Source organism: Aquarana catesbeiana, linkage group LG01 (genome assembly GCF_042186555.1).
Source record: "Aquarana catesbeiana isolate 2022-GZ linkage group LG01, ASM4218655v1, whole genome shotgun sequence".
Taxonomy (NCBI): Eukaryota; Metazoa; Chordata; class Amphibia; order Anura; family Ranidae; genus Aquarana; species Aquarana catesbeiana.
In genome coordinates, this window is record NC_133324.1 from 449,162,698 (window position 1) to 449,181,389 (window position 18,692).

General features: G+C 42.0%; 1 protein-coding gene and 1 pseudogene across 2 annotated transcripts in view; both read right to left on the reverse strand.

The window, feature by feature from the left end:
- Nucleotides 1–379: 379 nt before the first annotated feature.
- Nucleotides 380–498, reverse strand: LOC141125163 (5S ribosomal RNA; annotated as a pseudogene).
- A 13,272-nt stretch (nucleotides 499–13,770) lies between these two features.
- CNTLN (centlein) overlaps nucleotides 13,771–18,692 on the reverse strand; it is a 584,642-nt gene continuing 579,720 nt past the window's right edge. For both annotated transcript variants that reach the window (XM_073636639.1, XM_073636630.1), the window contains one exon: nucleotides 13,771–14,063. In XM_073636639.1, the coding sequence (XP_073492740.1) occupies nucleotides 13,959–14,063 (105 nt within the window). In that variant the 3' untranslated portion in view covers nucleotides 13,771–13,958. The remainder of the gene's footprint in view (nucleotides 14,064–18,692) is intronic.

Below are 18,692 nucleotides of genomic sequence, written 5' to 3' on the forward strand. Positions count from 1 at the left end.
AAGTACATTGTTTTCTGCCCAAGATAGGATAAGATTTACCTTTATCATCTGGGCCGCACAACTTCTTGTGCCCCCTTGGTGATTAATATAGGTCATTGTTGTGGCATTGTCAGATTGAATCCTGGCAGGACAATACAGTAAACTGAACGTTCAGGCCCTCAGGACCAAGAGCTCTGCCTGAATTTCTAAAATGTTAATGGGCAAGGCCATTCATGATCTTGGCCACTTCTCTTGGACAGTTACCTCTTCCAGGACTGTTCCCCAACCTAAACAAAAAAGGTTGGCATATGTTGTTACCACTTCCCAGGTAACCGAAGGAAGGATTTTCGCCTTAGTAGATTTTTGGATATTAACCATAAACTGAGGCTCCAGCGCACCCATTCTACAGCACCTGGTATTTCCAGGTGGTCTCTCATCCGGGTACTAACCAGGCCCGACCCTGCTTAGCCTCCAAGATCAGATGAGATCGGGCACTATCAGGGTGATGTGGCTGTAGGCTTTGGAGTCAGACACATTGGGAATGTAGAGCTTGAACCCTTTGTTCCAAGCCGATAGGATACCGTTTTGCAGCAGTCTCGAATTAAACTGAGCATAAGGAAAGGCCTCGAATGAAGCCACCATCTTTCCCAACAACCTCATGCAAAGTTGAATAGAAGAAATTTATCTTGCTTCGACCACCTAAATCAGTTCCTCTATGGCGCTGATCTTTGCCTGGGGTAAGAATACCCTTTTCTGGGTTTGCCTATAATCCGACATAGATATTCCAGGTAGATGTGAATGTGGTGACCATACTTTGGTCTAAGCGGGCTGCCCACTGGTCTATCAAGAACAGATCGACTAGGTCGGAGAGGACCGGAAAGCAGAGCTACACACTGAAAATGAAGATTTTCCACCTTGAAAAGTAGATATTACTAGTAAACGAGGAAATAGGTATATGGAGGTATGCATTTTTGATGTCGATTGACGCCAGAAGTTCTCCTTGTAGGATGAAGATAACTGATTTGGATTGACTCCATACGAAAAAAAAATGGTTATATTCAGGAATTGAATTTAGATTTTTGAGATCCAGAATGTCCATTCGGATTTGGCACCGTTAAAAAAAGAGATTTGGATCAAACCCCAACCTCTGTTCTATCATGGGGACCCCCATGATCACTATTTTCTTTTTCTCTGGATCCTTAGAAATGTTTGATCTGAGAAAACGAGGAGATGGGAACTCTTGGAACTCCAGTTTGTACCCTGGAGCTATTGAGGAAGTCCTCCATTTGTCTCGACACTCTTCCTGCCAGATCCTTGAGAACTGCAGAAGAATTCCCCCTAATCGATTGAACCTGGCGGTGGATGCCGCCGTGACTGCCTGGAGGCTGATGCTTCAGGCACAGGAGAAGGAGCTAAAACGAAAATACATTACTCCTTTTCTTAAATGACAAAAGGGGTGCTTTCCACTAGAATTTCTTTGGATGTGTTATCCAAAACATCCTCAAATAGCTGTTTCACTGCAAAAAGGAAGACTAGCCAGGAGCTTCTTACAAGGCACTTAGCGAAGGGCACAAGGCCTGAAGGATAGAATCTTTCATAGCAACTATTGCAAACATAAAGCTGCCTCCTGGGCCTGCTGAGTAGTATAACCTTGAACACCTGTTTAAACTGGTCTCTTAATGATTAAGCAAATACTGTCAGTGCAGGCTGAGACACTCAATCTGCCAGAGAAAAAATTGTGTTTTTTTTTCAATAGGATTTCCACCTTTTTATCCGTTGGATCCCTAAGCATTTGAGCATTGTCTGCCGGACAAGTCAAACTTACCCACAGAAGATATAGCAGCGTTAATTGCTGGTATACACTACTTAGTGAATTTCCTCCACCATAGGATAAAGTGTGAAAACTTTTTAGGAGGGGAAAAAAAATTCTTATCTGTGTGATCTTCTCAGATACAAAAAAGCTTTTCCAGCAATGAATGGACAGGAAAAGGCATGCACAGCTTGAGGAGGCTTTAGTGAACCCAAACACTCAGTTAAGGGTACATAGATGTGGAGCGATCATTCAGCAAGAAATTGCACCATCAATCTTAAGATTGGAACAGCTGATTCTCCCGCATTTGACACCTCAGAAGAGGAGTCATCACCCTCACCACAGTCCCCTGAGGGAATTAGTCTTCTCCTGCCCCTAGTTCCTCAGTTTGAGGGTCACACTGGGATGCGATTAAAGTCGCTAAACTGTTTTTTTTTTTTTTTAATTATCAAAAAATAAACAGGGGCTGCAGTGTTAAAAACAGTTGCAGACATTTCATGGCCCTGATGCTCACTCTGACCAGCCACCCCCTCTCAGGGGAGGATGCCATTTGTAGAGATGAGTAGGCTTTCCAGAGCTTGAGAGAGACCCTTTTAGCTCTTTTTTGGGGGTGTTTCAACCCCCCCTTCTGACCACAGCCTGATGCACAAAGCAGAGGTACTACCAGAAGAAATCACATCCACTGCTTGAGCAATAGTCCAGCTACTGCCTCTGCTATTGATGCTCAGCCTGATGCAAATAGTAAATGTGTCAAATAGGAAATGCCTGTATCACCAAAACCTCTTTCATGCTCTTCTTTGCTCTTATGTCTCTCCGACAAGTCATCATAAATGGAGTTTTTCTTTTCTTTTTTAAACACACTCCCTCGTTGGAGGACGCCAATGCTGCCCTAAGCCCAGCCCCCACTATCGCATCACGCCTCCTCCTTTCTTTTTCAAAAAAAAGTTTTCCCGCATAAGCACGGGCCTCCGATCCGATGGGAACGGCTGAGTGAGGGAGGGATGGCGTGGAGGAGACCTGGAAGCCGCCGCCGTGTAGGGGCGGTGAAAGAAAACGGCATTGCCGATCGTTTTTACTTCTCCCTTATACTCAGCCTCTTGAAGAGGGGAAGAGTTCAGTTCAGGTGGGGGGTGTCTGGAGGAAGCAAAACCCCCCAAACTTACCGGAGGTCTGCCTGCTAGCCGGAGGAAAAAAGTCTGCTGCTTCTGTGACACAGCGTGACTCTGAGCAAAGCATGAGAAGGTACGTGCTCTGTACAGCCCCCAGTGGTGACATTTAGGCATGACAAAATTTACTGTAAAGGAGACATTTCATAAGAAAATTTAAAAATTCCTTAGAAAAACTTCACTTACCTTTCCTGCCGCAGGGTTTTCCATGGTAAAACCAACAGACCCAATCTTCACCCTTCAGGGTGGGTTTCCTTAACAAACCTTAAGGAACCGGAAACCCTCCGGGAACCCACAATCCCGGACCTGTAAAAAGCACCCCGCCAGTAAAACTTTATGGCCTTAATACCAAAAGTACTGGATCTCGGGGTCCAGCTCTCTAAAAAGAGAAGCATTACAGGCAAAACCTTGTTTCTTCGGATATGAGGCCCGGGTACCATTCAATTTGGCCTGAAAGACACTTTGAATGGATCCAGCTGCATAGCTAGCCCCAGCAAGGATTGTTCCAGAGGAGCTCAGTACAGCACATCTTCACTCGTGACCAATACCTTAGACACTGGCGAAAAAACTGGGATACTCCCAGTAGAGGGAGGGGTTTCATATGAAGGCAACTTCCTGTTTAGGTGCCAGTGTCCAGCACCTGAAGGTAGACTATAACCCACATAGTAATTACTATGGCTGTGTTCCGTGATGTACGATTAAAGAAAATGACTAATGTTTTACAGTCATTTCCCAGAGGAGTTGGGATGCAAGTTGAAAGGAGTGAGAGTGGCCTGCTATTATCACTCAGTGGTGGTATTTGATCCAGATACCAGTGTTTCTGGCGTATCTGCAGCGCAATCCATCTTCCTGTTCATAGTGGTGGCTGCATAGGCTTTACACTGGACACATCAAAGGACTCTGAGGCTTCTTACATGTGTGCCTTCTGTATCCACACTTAAGTGTTACTAAACCCAGGACACTGCATTCACTATATCTGGTCTCCCACAGAACATGGAAATGCAATTATTTTAGCAAATATAAACTGCTAAATAACTTTTCTCATCAGCAGTTTACAGCAGTCTTGTGACTTCTATCAGTATTTGGTGAAGCTTGGAGGAGAAGTTTTCATACAGCACTGAGCTGTCCTGTGAGGCTGCAGAGCTCCCGATGCTCTGTCTGGATAGTGCCGATTGGCCCTGTGCTGATCACATGCACTCTCTGAAGAAAAAAAAAACCTCTCTAGCAATACAAACTAAACTGAGCATGCGCAGCCTGACTCCAAAGGCTCTGTCTTATCCAGGGGCACAGTGCAGTGAGGGGAGGATCTGTGCATACAAGATCAAGCAGCCTTTTTGCACAATGCAGAGGATGAACCCCTTAAGTTCCACAGGGGGTATAACAAGCATGCTTTACTGCATATACAGACTGATTTTACTGTTGTGGGTTTAGTAACACTTTAAAACTGCAATACTTACCTTCTCATCATCTGTTTTTATATGTACCATTTTAATGAGCACTTCTGAGATAGAGAGTGAGACTCAGCTGTTCAATTGACAGGAAGGTCTTGCTGATTATATCAGCAGAATAGTCATGGAGCTGGAGAAGGACTAGAGTGTACAGCTTACATCCAAGGTACTGATGGTTTTTTCTGTTTAACACAGCCATATTTTAACTTAACAAATGCACCTAAACCTTGTTAAATGGAAATGGCCTCAGCCAAATGGTTTCCATTAAGATGATCAGACCTCTGCAGTGGTTAGAAGTGTTTTGGCCCATTTTTGAATTCAACATAATAATTTTATGTATATTTTTGGGATGTTTTGCTTGCAACATTTTAAAAGAAGTGAAACTAGGACTCTAGGGTGGGCCATTTTAACCCCTTCAGATCCACGCTATAGCTACAGCGCAGATCTGCTTTGCTGGGAGGCCGTCAATAGACGTCCTCCCCTTTGCACGCTCGCCACGCCCCCCTGAAGGGCGCGCGCTGTGATCACCCAAGTGATCACAGATCGGAGTAAGGGGTCAATCCCGGCCCCTTACCATGTGATCAGCTGTCAGCCAATGACAGCCGATCACGTGATATAAACAGAAGATCGGTAATCGTTTTTTTTTTTCTTTTTATGCTGACAGCGTGAGGAGAAAAAAAGCCGATCACCGGCTTCTGTTGAAGGGACATCGGTCCCGAAGAGGAAGAGGCGAAGCCGCCTCATATGTGCTCACCAGTACCGCCTGCCAGTGCCACGAATCAGTGCCCACCAGTACATAAGTGCCAGCAATCAGTGCCATCTATCAATCCCACCAGTGGTGCAAATCAGTGCCACCTAGCAGTGCTGCCTATCAGTGTCACCTACCAGTGCCCATCACTGCCACCCACCAGTGCCACCTATTAGCGCCCTTCAGTGCCACCTCTCAGTGCTCACCAATGCCACCTATCCATGCCCACCAGTGCCATCTCATCAGTGTGCTGCCTATTAGTGCCCAGTGTCGCCTTATCAGTGCCCATCAATGCAGCCTATCGGTGCCCATCAGTGCAGCCTCATCAGCGTACATCAATGAAGGAGAAAAATTACCTGTTTGCAAAATTTATTAACAAAATATAAAACGGTATTTTTTTTTAAAAATTGCGGTCTTAATTTTTTTTTTTAACAAAAAATAAAAAACCCAGAAAGTGATCAAATGCCACCAAAAGAAAGCTCTATTTGTGGAAAAAAAAATGATAAAAATTTCATTTGGGTACAGTGTTGTATGACCACGCAATTGTAATTCAAAGAGTGACAGCGCTAAAAGCTGAAAATTGGTCTGGGCAGGAGGGGGGTTTAGGTGCCCAGTAAGCAAGTGGTTAAAATACATAATTTCTTCTCTTTCAGTCATTCTGTTGTTCATTTGCTCTTATGTTTGTATAACTGTTATGTTGTTTGACCCAACTTTGATATTTAAACATAGGTGTGTCTGGGCACACCTTAATCACCCCGTGTAGTGCAGATTTCTTCTTTTGCCAGGGATCTCCATGTCCCCGGCTGCAGCGGGGGATGTTTCAGGATGGAGAGCGGGGGAAGAGCCAGTAAATATGTCATTTACCGGCCCCTTTCTTTTCTGAATGAACACAGTGAGTGAAGGGTACCCATCACTCACTGTGTCCATTTATACCTGAAGTAAACTGTGCTTTAGTTTGTAAATGAACAGGAAGCCGCTCACCACAGAGCGCATTCAATTAATTCACTGTCCAGTGCAGCTGAGGCTGCAGAGAAAGGGACAGGGGAATCTCATTCTTAGACCCCTGATAGCTTACCAAAGTCCTCTACTGAAGCTCCTAAAATAAAAAAAACTAATACGTAATATTGAAAAAAATAAATAAAAAGGTAAAAAATAAAAATAAAAGAAAATACTGACACTGTCCACTGCCCATCTGACACCAACCTCTGCCCTAATGACATCATCTACAGTTCGGACACCGTCCACTACCATATAAATACATGCACACGTGTGTTTGAGCTTTGAGGTGCACACCCTAATGCAATAGTCTGCTGACACCTGTGAATAGATAGATAACCTGATTCATTGCTTTAGAACAGTCTTTCTCAACCCTTTCAACACAGAAAAAAAACCTTGAAATAACTTTCTGGTCTCAGAGAATTCCTGCTAAAAATGACTATATCTACAACTCATAATACAAGTGTAATGGTCAGTGAGAAGAATGCTCCTTACACTTGTGGTCATTACCCCCTTACAGATCACTAAAAGATCAACAATGTCAGTGGGAAGGTATCTGAGAGGCAGAAATTGCTCATTGCTTACGGAATCCCTAGCAACCTCTGGAGAAACCCTAGTTGAGAAACCCTGCCTTAGAATCGCTTTATACATTGCGAAGTGTATTGCCTTAATAATTGTAAATTATCAGTTCCAGAGGCAGCAAACAGCCAATTTTCATTATAAGCTCCCCACTATGCTTCACAGTTAGGATATTGTGTAATGACGTGTAATGTTCTCAACTTTTTTGTTAGAAATCATTGGGGTTTATTTACCAAAGCTGGAGAGTGCAAAATCTGGTGCAGCTGTGCATAGAAACCAACCAGCTTCCAGTATTTGTTTTTGTCAAAGCTTAATTAAATAAATTAAAGTTAGAAGCTCATTGGCTACCATGCACAGCTGCACCAGATTTCACACTCTCCAGTTTTAGTAAATCAACCAAATTTTTCCAGCAGCATCAGCATACACTTGGACTGCAGCAAACATGGAATTGGCAGGATTTTTTTTTTCCGAGGGCTTTTGTATGAATACAGTTGTTACCAAGTACAAGAGATGCATTCAGAGACTTAGCACAATAGTCACAATAAACAAAAGTTACATGAGCAGGTGTGATAAAGCACCTTCTGGAATGTGCACTGGCTGGGCCTTGCATTGACATTCTGTAAATGTTTGTGTTTATACCCATGCAGGCAGACACCGGCATATTTGTATATTATCTTTGTGGACTGATGAAAATTTTAGTCTTACAAATGTGCACATCTCTTTCTGAGGTATTCTGAAATCTTATTTCATGGAGACCATTTGCACTTTAACAGAATTATGCTTTTAATCAAACCACCGACACCCTTAACAGGTAATCACTGTGGTGCCAAAGAGGCAGCCATGACCAAATAACTCCATTGACACATCTACACGTTTTTGTATTCAGGCACTTGCTTTGTAACACCATAGATATTCTGAACATGTTTCACAGCGTAAGAACAAGTGAAATCCAGTACCTTCTTTCTACTACATGATTTAATACATGCTTGAATAAAGATTGCTAGATGTGGATGATAATGGACAATGTTTTCATCCAGTTTCTTGGCCTAGCCATTTGTGTTTTTACTATTTGTCTTACTCTCACCAATGTGCCAGCATTCAGAGGAATTAGTGTCAGAGAAGGTGCAGTTTCTGAGCAGGAAATGGCACTTTTACTATAAACAGGAATCACTGGAAGAATCCCCAGGGACAGGTATGGAAATAGTACTTAAAGTGTTACTGAACCCACAACAGTAAAATCAGTCTGTATATGCAGTAAAGCATGCTTGTTATACTTACTGTGGAACCTAAGGGGTTAATCCTCTACATTGCGTAAAAAGGCTGTTTGATCCTGTCTTCTGTGATCCTCCTTCTTTTACTGTCCCCAATCTATCTGCTGATAGAACAGAGCCTTGGGGCACTTTGCTCATTCTGAGTTTGTTGTGTATTGCTAGAGAGTTTTTTTCTCTTTCTTGGGGGAGTGCATGTGATCAGCACAGGGCCAATCAGCACTGTCCAGATAGAGGGTCAAGGGTCCTGCATTCTCATAGGACAATCGTAGGAGAATAAAAACTCCTCCTACAAGCTTTAATCAGACACTGATAGAAGTCACAAGACTGCTATATACTGCTGATGAGAAAAGGTATTTAGCAGTTTATATTTACTAAAATAATTGCATTTCCATGTTCTGTGTACTGTGGAAGAACAGATATAGTGAATGCAGGTTCTGGGTTTAGCAAAACTTTAATGACAGTTTAATATAGGCAAAGTATAACAATGTCAAGGATTGGCCTGATTTTCTACACATTATAGTGCAATTTGTCCGTGTTGAAGGACAGACAAATTTATTATTAAAACGCTCTATGAAATCTGATCTTACAGAGCTCACATACTATTGGCTAAACTCTATAGAGCAAGGTTCAGCAACGTAAGTCACGCATGCCACGGTAGGCACGCCAAGCTATTTTTAGTGGTACCTGGAAGATTTATAGTGACATTTCTACAAAAATATTAGATAATTCTCATGAACCACTTGCCGACCAGCGCATGACGATGTACGCCGGCACAATGGCATGGCTGTGCAAATGGGCATACCTGTACGTCCCCTTTAAGACATGGCACTGTGGGTGCGCCCGCTGCGTACTCCGTGAGTGTGCCTGTGGGTCCCGCAGACTCGATGTCCGCCGGGGGCCCGCGATCGCGTCACGGAGCAGCAGAACGGGGAGATGCCTTTGTAAACAAGGCATTTCCCTGTTCTGCCTAGCAACATGACAGAGATCTACTGCTCCCTGTCATCGGGAGCAGTGATCTCTGTCATGTTGTAGTGAGCCCACCCCCCCAGTTAGAATTACTCCCTAGGACACACGTAACCCCTTGATCGCCCCCTAGTGTTCAACCCCCTCCCTGCCAGTGTCATTTACACAGTAATCAGTTCATTTTTACAGCACTGGTCGCTGTATAAATGTCACTGGCCCCAAAGCAGTGTCAAAAGTGTCCGAGGTGTCCGCCGCAATCACAATAAAAATCGCAGATCGCTGCCATTACTAATAAAAAAAAATAATAATAAAAAAGCCATAAATTTATCCCCTATTTTGTAGATGTACTTTTGCGCAAACCAATCAATATACGCTTGTGTTTTTTTACCAAAAATATGTAGAAGAATACATATCGGCCTAAACTGAAAAATAAATTAGTTTTTTTATATATTTTTTGGGGATATTTATTATAGCAAAAAATATTGCTTTTTTTTTTCTTTATAGCGCACGAAATAAAAATTGCAGAGGTGATCAAATACCACCAAAAGAAAGCTCCATTTGTGAGGAAATAAAAGGACGTCATTTTGTTTGGGTGCAATGTCGCACGACAGCGCAATTGTCAGTTAAAGCGATGCAGTGCCGTATTCGCAAAAGAGTGCTTTGGTCAGGAAGGGGGTAAATTCTTCCGGGGCTGAAGTGGTTAAAATACTGTATACCTGAAGAAAAGTTTATGAAATATTTTTCTAGTCTGCAGTAGTATAATGAGTTTACCAGACCATTTCCTATGTCTAAAAAAGGTAGCCTTTGCATTAATCTTTGCATTTAGATCCACGTATATGTGCAAACAGATTTGTTCACGCCTGAAAACAGGGTTACCCATCATACAAAAGATAACTTAGAAGCTTGTGTGCAGCTGAAATTAACATGCTGCAGGTCAGGCATAGAACCACTATGACGTGAATATGAACATGTTTTGTGTGTACACCTGTTAGTTATTATTTTAAGTTGCTGTTAGTAATACAACTATAAGTGAAAAAAATGGAAAATAAACTATAAATCTACAGCACTCTATTGATTACTGGCATGCTGGTTGTCTAATACTTGTAAATTGACGTTTAATGTGGAAAAGGATGTTGACCCTTGCTACAGACTGTAATGATTTACCTGCAGCTTTTTAAAACGTGGTCTCGTCCTCATTTATGTCACAACAATAGACAAACACTATGGGGTTTATTTACTAAAGGCAAGTCCACTTTGCACTACAAGTGCACTGCAAATTCACTTGAAAGTGCAGTTGCTGTAGATCTGAGGGGGACATGCAAGGGAAAAAAAAACCCAGCATTTTTGCTTGCACATGATTGCATGATTAAATCAGCAGAGCTTCCCCTGATTACAGATCTTTCCCTCAATTCTAATTTGCATTTCCTTATTGAACACACCCATTAAACATTCACAGCACTGGGAAAAAAAATACCTAAACCCTTGGCGTTAATAGCGGGTTGAACCTCATTTGACAGCAATGACTTCAAGCAAGCACTTCAGTAGTTCAGGATCAGTGTTATCAGCTTAAAGTAGAAGTCCAGCCTAACACTAAAATCCCTACATCTACAGACATCCACGATCTAACACTAATCTATCTAGCCCTGTAAAGAAGAAATCACTATACATACCTTTTTTGAAGCCGATCCGGTCCCACGCTGAGCTGTCAGCTGCGGCTTCACTGTGGAGGAGGGTGCAGAGGAGGCAACCGACAACTGAACCCCCATGGTAACTCTATGGTTAACGTCACTCCCCATTAATTTCATAGCCATTGTCGACCGTGTCCTCTGCAGAGCTTCTGCCGCTGGAGACCAGATCGGCTTCAAAAAAGGTATGTATTATGATTTCTTCTTTACAGGGCTAGATAGGTTAGTGTTAGATCATGGATGTCTGTAGATATAGGGATTTTAGTGTTAGGTGGACTTCTACTTTAAGTTCCCTTTCACACTGCAGAGACTTGACGTGATTTCGGGGAATGCCTGTGTAAACGTGAGGTCTATGGACCTCAACTCGCATTAAAGTCGGACCAAAGTAGTACAGGGACTACTTTGAAGTCGCACAGATATGAATGGTATTCATTAGAAATCATGGGGTATGACTTGTCGTGCGACTTTGCAGTCCCAAGTCGCAGGACAAGTCACACAAGTGTGAAAGAACCTTAAGCACACTGTATTTGTCTATTGTTGTGACTTAGAGGAGGATCAGATCACAATAAAAAATGAATTATCTGTACTTCTCTATGCAGTGCAGACAGATCATGACTGGTGAGAGGTTGCAGCAGGGTGCTGTACATACATTTCTGAAAACATATCAGCACCCTGCCTTAGTTCTCCTCTCTAGAGCCCTCAGCCCTGCTTGTAAGTACTGCGCAGAAGCTATACAAAAATCAAAATAGAGTCCCAGCATGAAGGACGGGGCAATCAATTTGTATGTGGAGCATCCTAGGTAACTGGGGCTGGTGCAAGGATTTTTGTCTGCACAGACAAAAGGTGCATTTTGACCTCCCCCCCCCCCGTCACCACCATGCTCTTGCCACACCCGCTATTGTGACTGGAGGGCATTATGACATGAGAGGGGTATATGGCAGCTTCCGGGCAGGAAGCGACTCTCTTACCTTACCGGGCAGGAGCAGTCTGGAGGCAAGAAGCGGGAGCCAGAGTCTGGGGGCAGAGCTGGGAGGTGAAGCTGATGGAGTAGCTGCAAATCAATGACTGCTAGTCTCCTGGCACATTCAGGATCTACGACACATGGTTAACATGACTGCCAGAAACACCTAGCACACCTGGCTGGGGACCCCAGATGAGCACACTGGGCATGCCTTCACACTGATCACTACTAATACAGGTGAGGATCGGCCTTCTGGGGGTAACAGTGCTTGGGGGTGCCTAAGGGGGGGCAATGAAATCCAAATCCCCAGCAAGTGTCTGGGGACTTGGATTTCACTGCCCCCTCTATCCTGGCTACCTAAGCCACCTTTATGCTGGTGCCGGACCCGATACCTGATAACCCCACTCTGTTCACAACCTCCCAGATACCCCCACCCTCATCACACGCACCTTGGGAATGACCAATCTAACCAGTCCTGCAGCAGCTCCTCCAGATGGTGTCAGTGGAGAGGATCTGGTGGCAGGAGTTGTAGCTGTGTCCCAGGCAGGCAGAAGATCTCCACCAGGATCTCTGGAGGCAGCAAAGAGCAGAGAAGCTCCTCCAACCTGACCTTCTCCTCCTCCTTCACGGGCCCTCTGCTAGTACCCCCTGGCCTGACACCACCCCACGCAGCCAGCCACACACCACCATTCCTGACCAGAGCCTGCCTGACAGTGGGCCCCCTACCCTCCCTGCAAATACTTGAGATCCGCCCACCACTGCATGCCCCCTGCATCCTTGTGGATCCGCTCTGACATGCACACCACCCCACTTGCCTACTGCGCTCTTGGAACAGCCACAATTATCTCTAAGGAAACCGGTCTAAGAAACCAGATGCGACGAGTAGTCACTTCTGGTTTCGCAGGATGTAAACAAACCATGACTGGTTTGAAAAAAGCATTGCATCATACCGATCTTGGTATGATCCGAAGCTTTTAAGAGTAGAAGAGAGATCTGGGGTCTAATAGACCTCAGATGTCTCTGTAAAGATGACCTGCCACTGCCTATTGCCATCACAAGGGATGTTAACATTCGTTGAGATTAAAAAAAAAAATGTAATCACTTTTATTGCTAAGGTACAGTGTAAAAAATAAAATTTAATTTTTTTTTAAGCTCCCCAGTTCGCCCCATGCTCGCGAATGCACACGTTGGTACGTAAACAGCACCACACGTGGGGTATCACAATGAATGTCAGCTAGAGAGCAATAATTCTAGTACCAGACCTGTAAATCTAAAGTGGTAATCCATAAAGGCTTTTAAAGCATCGCCTATGGATAATATAATGTACATAGTCTGTCGCCGTTCCATCGGCGTGCACAATTTTAAACGTGACATCTTTGGTATATATTTATTAAATTGGGTATTATATTTTTTTGTTTTTGTGCATTAAAATGTATTAAAAATAGTATTTTTTCCCAAAAACAAAAATTGTTTGGAAAACCTCTGTGCAAATATCTTGTGATATAAAAAATTGGAATGACGACCATTTTATTCTCTAGGGCCTCTCTTTTAAAAAGAAAAATATAATATTTGGGTGTTTTAAGTAATTTTCTAGCAAAAAAATACAGATTTTTACATGTATATGAGAAGTGTCAGAAAAAGGCCTGCTCTTTAAGTGGTTAAACCTTTGCAAACTCCTGTTTGGACTTTTTTTTTTCTACACAGCACCTTTAACTAGAGGGGAATATTTGGTCACTTTGTTTTCCATACACTTTTTTTCTTTTTAAAGAGGTAGTATGCATCGCATACTAACACATTATGAAATATATACCTTAGAAAGAAGCTCCCGCAGCCCGACCCAGTCAGCGCTGAGGCGGCTGACATGTTGCCTCGCCGCTTCTTCCGGTGTCGCTGACTCCGGCGCTGTGAGCGGCTGGCGCCATGATTATGTCACTCCCGCACATGTGTGCGGGAGTCCTCTGTTCCGTCACGATATGCCGGACCTTCACTGCGCATGAGCCGCTGACGTCAGCGGCTGCATGCAGGGTACATATCTCCTAAACCGTACAGGTTTAGGAGATATTCATTTTACCTGCAGGTAAGTCTTATTATAGGCTTACCTGTAGGTAAAAATGTCCAAGCAGAGTATACAACCGCTTTAAAGAATACACTTAAAAACAAAGAATACACATGAATGTATGGTTTATTGATGCATCACAGATACAAAAAAGAAATACAAGTATGTTATATATCATGTAAAAAATAAATATGTATATACTGTTCATATTTCATTTACACGACTATTTAAAAAATAACTTAAAACCTTTACAGGTGCAGAGTGAATACTGCATACGTCTTGAGGGCAGATGTCATTCACTTGGAGTCTCTCCCCTTCATCAAAGCATATTCTTCTACAAGCCTCTTTTTCTCACTGAGCTTACTTCTGACAAGGTCCATTAGATACACTGCAAAGGGAACCTGAAACACAGAAGAAAAACAGACCTATTGAAACTGGTTTGGACTTCTACTTGGAACCACTTACCTTAATTTTTCTATTGGACACGTCACTACTAGAGTTTTCAGCTCTCTCCATTCTAAAATGAAACTTGTTCTGACAGAATATGGATACTCCCATTGCGGACCTTTCCTCATGAGAGTGTTATTTGCCTGGTCCCCATGCTGATGCAACAACTTCCAATAGCTCTTGGGTGACTGACCTGGAATAACCATGCAGACCAGGGGTCCTAACTTCACTCTGACTTTCTAATCTGCATGCTTGTTCCAGGTCAGTGGCTCATGGTAATAAAACCAAAGACAACTGCGCAACAATTATAATTTGCTGGAAGTCAGCAGTGGTAGCCTCAATATTTCTGTTAGTGCAGGTTTCTTTTTAAAGGAATATATGGTCTCTTTAAATTAAATAGGTCAGCCTAGTATAATTTCATATGCATTTGTGTTTTAGAAAATCTTGTCGGGTGTCGGCAAAACAGGTCACAGGAGTGCAGAAATAAAACTGGCCATAGATGGTGCAATTCTGTGGTTGCAGGAAAGAAAATCGCTTGATTCCCCCATCAACATAGTCAGTTGATGGGGGAATCCCTCCCATGGAGCTTTTGTGTTCCCCTGCTTTGGGGGGGAGGGGGGGCGTCCTGGCTGGGAGAACACACAGTAATTCTTGCTGGCAGCTATAGCTGCTGGCAATAATTGCATGAGAAATCCAACAGGCTGGTTGTATCCAAGTCGATCGATTAACTTGGGTACAATCAGCCTGCACATACATTGTTCAAATCTTGGCTGGTTCCTGCTGAACTGGCCCAGATTCGAACTGTCTCTTGTAGCTCATATACAAATCTCTACATTTAATAAAACAAAAACTCATAACATCTAGCTTGTAAAAATGTAAAAGTCTTATCAAAATTTACTTTAAAAAAGGTAAACACTGACATACATGGATCGAAATTGGATCGAGTTTCAAACCGTTTATGGGAAGGGAGGTTGTATAGATATACCAACAACTTCTGTACAAATGCCCTTTTGGATTTTCACTGCTTGATTAGCACCACGGGGTATAGCCAGCAGCACTGATCAGTCTATTCTGATGGCGGGGGAGTCTCCCTGCCGTCAGAATACAAAGGCTCAGCGGGGAGTATTCCTCATCCATATTACATATTAAGCGTGTGGATGGGGAATTTTTTTTTTTTTTTCCAACCTCCTGGTTTATACGAAAAAGAAAAAGAAAGATTCATCTATGGACTGCCTAAGACTTAAAACATATGATCACTTTAAATACACTAATTTGACTAATATGGAGACTCACTCTAGTTGCAGAACTCTGCTGAGATCCCACAGCAAGAGTCCCCAAACTATAGTAAAAGTGACAGGAAGAATTTTTTTTGGAATTATTACTTTGAAGGGCTTAAAAATAGAAAAAGTTGCTTAATGTAAAGCAATTACTTGTATGACATAGTGAAAATGACATATAAAAACTGAAAATGCTCTAACATAAGTGCAAATTACCACCACCCTCATGGAACCCTATATTTTTTTTATGAAAAGTATTAATGTAAAGTATTAATGTAAAAAAGAAAAAAAAATTTGTCTTGAAGAGAATCTGTCACATAAAATATCTTTACAAAAGGACTTTGTTGATGGGTTCTAGTTTCATGACAATAACTTCAGTCACAATGAAGTTGACAATGTGTAATTATACTGTATATTGTGACTTCGAGAATGGCAGCTTATGTTTGAAATTTATTGTGGGAGATGCTATGCTTTGAGACAGATTCCCTTCAAATGCCGCCGACCTGTAACCTTTATCAGTCAATAATTGCCTTGTATTGGTCTATTACAATACTATGATAAGGATGATAGGATCATGGCTTTTCCTATTTTATTGTTAAAGCTGAACTCCAGGCAGGACTATTCTCAGATATATTCTTTAACTTGTTTCATACAAGTTCTCTGCCTCTTCTAAATCTTCCATGTGCTAAATAATCTCTGCTATTCTCCTGGCTATCAGTCTTAAAACTTCCCCATAACACTTAATTTGTTATGTGTTACAGCAAGCAGGATGCCAACACACAGCTGCTTGATCTAGTGGGCAGGACCCTGGCATCGGACTCCCGGTCTGACCCATCAACTCCCACTGGACTTCATGTTTGTCCAGCACATTCACAGAAAATATTCCCATGGGATCATGGGAAATGTAGTTTGCAATCATAGGGCTGTTTAGAGAGTAGATGTGACGTACCTGCCTCTTTTGGTCTCTCCTCCAGGTCCCAGCCAGCGATTTTTAAAGTGGTTCTAAAGGCTTATTTTTCTTTTACCTTAATGCATTCTCTGCATTAAGGTAAAAAAACTTTCTATTATCCCAAGTATAAAATTAAGCTTTAGAATCACATTAAAAGATGCAAGAGCAATTGCATCATAGCCCTTTCAAAGGTAAATTTCTACTTAACTTGGCTCTTTTTTCTTTCAGCAACAACAAGCTTTCTTATATGTATACTAAACAGCTGCAAAGGTAACATTTTGCAGGTATTCTGGAGTTCAGCTTTGAATACAATTCTTGTCACAAACCTAGATAAGTCAAAGTGGGGATAAGGTTTAAAAATGCAGTGGAAGTAAGACCCCTTTCACACTGGGGCGCTTTGCAGGCACTACAGCGCTAAAAATAGTGCCTGCAAAGCGCCCTGAAAGAGCCGCTGCTGTGTCTCCAATGTGAAAGCCCGAGGGCTTTCACATTGGAAAAAGTGCCTGCAAATGGAAATTGTGTCTTCATATAAAAGTTAAACTTGACCCTTCAAGCCTCTCAATTGCTAAAGAAGGGTGCCCATCACATCACAGAAATAATATGGAGACTTAGAGATTGGTTGGGGGCGGGGTGATGGGTCCAGGATTGTCTATTGAAGTCTTCACCAGCATTAAGGCTACTTTCAGACTGGGGCGTTGAAAGCACTCGGGCTTTAATATGGGGCTAACAATTTAGTGCAGTTTAGTAACATTGGTGCTCTGGTGTGTTTGTTAGGAGAGTTCCTCTTACTACCATTTCACAACAGCTAAAATCACTATATTGTTCCTGGGAGCAATAATTTTGTACAGCACAGTAATACAATATTTTGTTTTCTAGAATGTCGTAAAGGGGTGCCTAAGTATTTCTGTTAAGTGCTATTTGATATATTTACCAGAAGGTGGGGGTAGTGCATCAGTTTTGAAGTGAATGAATGTCATGTAAGCCATCTGGCTTTCCATAAAACAGAAGATGCTGGAAGTAAAAGAACTATAGACAACAGTGAAGAAAAATATACTCATAGATGTGTTTGCCTGACTTACTGTTCTGTCTCTTGAAAAAAGTATGTAAGTGAAGCAGAGACATTAATAAAAATGACTGTCGGAATTTTTTTTTTTTTCTATTGATTATATACGAAAGATATGTTTCACATCTAATAAAACAACCTTGTAAGTAATAGTGTAAGGTTTAGCAGGTTGCACCTCAAAGAATTTTTTTACAAAGTGGGTACCTTGAAACTTTTTCACGGACCTTACATAATGGCATCCGTGATGGCAAAAAAAAAAAAAAAAATCTCAACCTAGAAAAATATGGACATACTAAGGATTCTTAACCATATCATGCCTACAGGACATCTATGTCAAGAAAATCTCTAATTTCTTTCCCAGGATATGATCTAAGTCAATCCTTTACTGGATATGTGATTCTAAGTGTGAGCTTGATTCTTGAGACCATGGTACAAACATGCTGCTTGCTGTTGTCCAGTAATATCTATGTGCCAAACCATGCAGATCCTGGGCATGGTGACAAGTCTCGCTCTATGCAGTGAGATAAAACCATTCTAATGGGAGCGACTTAAGTCGCTCCGACTTAGAAAAAGATTCCTGTACTACTTGGGGGCGACTTCAGAGTGACTTGCATTAACTTCTATTAAAGAAATAATTTGCAAGCCGCGCTGAGATCGCGCTGTGTGGGGCGGCTTCAGAGTCTATTGTGAACTGGCACTTAGGGATGACTTTTTCACTTTTGTTGCACACATATATTGTGTTCTTATATGGAATAAACCAATATATATTTTAGAGGGCCCAACACATATGTATATTTTGTCATATAACTACAAAAAACTCTTAGTAGTAGGATTAGAAGGGCTATCTTAAAAATATATAAAAAAACGGTTAATAAGGTAGACTTATAGGCTGGTTCACACCAGAATTTCTGCGTTACAAATGCGTTTCTGCATGCTAATTTTTGATGCGTTCTGGTGCGTTTTTTGATGTTCCTGTGATTTTTTTCCCCTCCTGTTTTACTTCATCTCATTTGAAGACATACAGTTAGGTCTATATATATTTGGACACAGGCACAACTTTATTATTTTCAGGTATTTACCAAAACATATTATTAATTATTAAAACAGCTATAATTATATAATGGATATGGGCTGAAAGTGCACAATCTCAAGTTTAATTTGAGGGTATGTACATCCAAATCGGAGGAAGGGTTTAGGAATTACAGCTCTTAAGATTAGCCAGCCCTCCTTTTTCAAGGATAATCGGACAAATGGATCAAAAGCCATTTCATGGCCAGGTGTGGACTACGTCTTC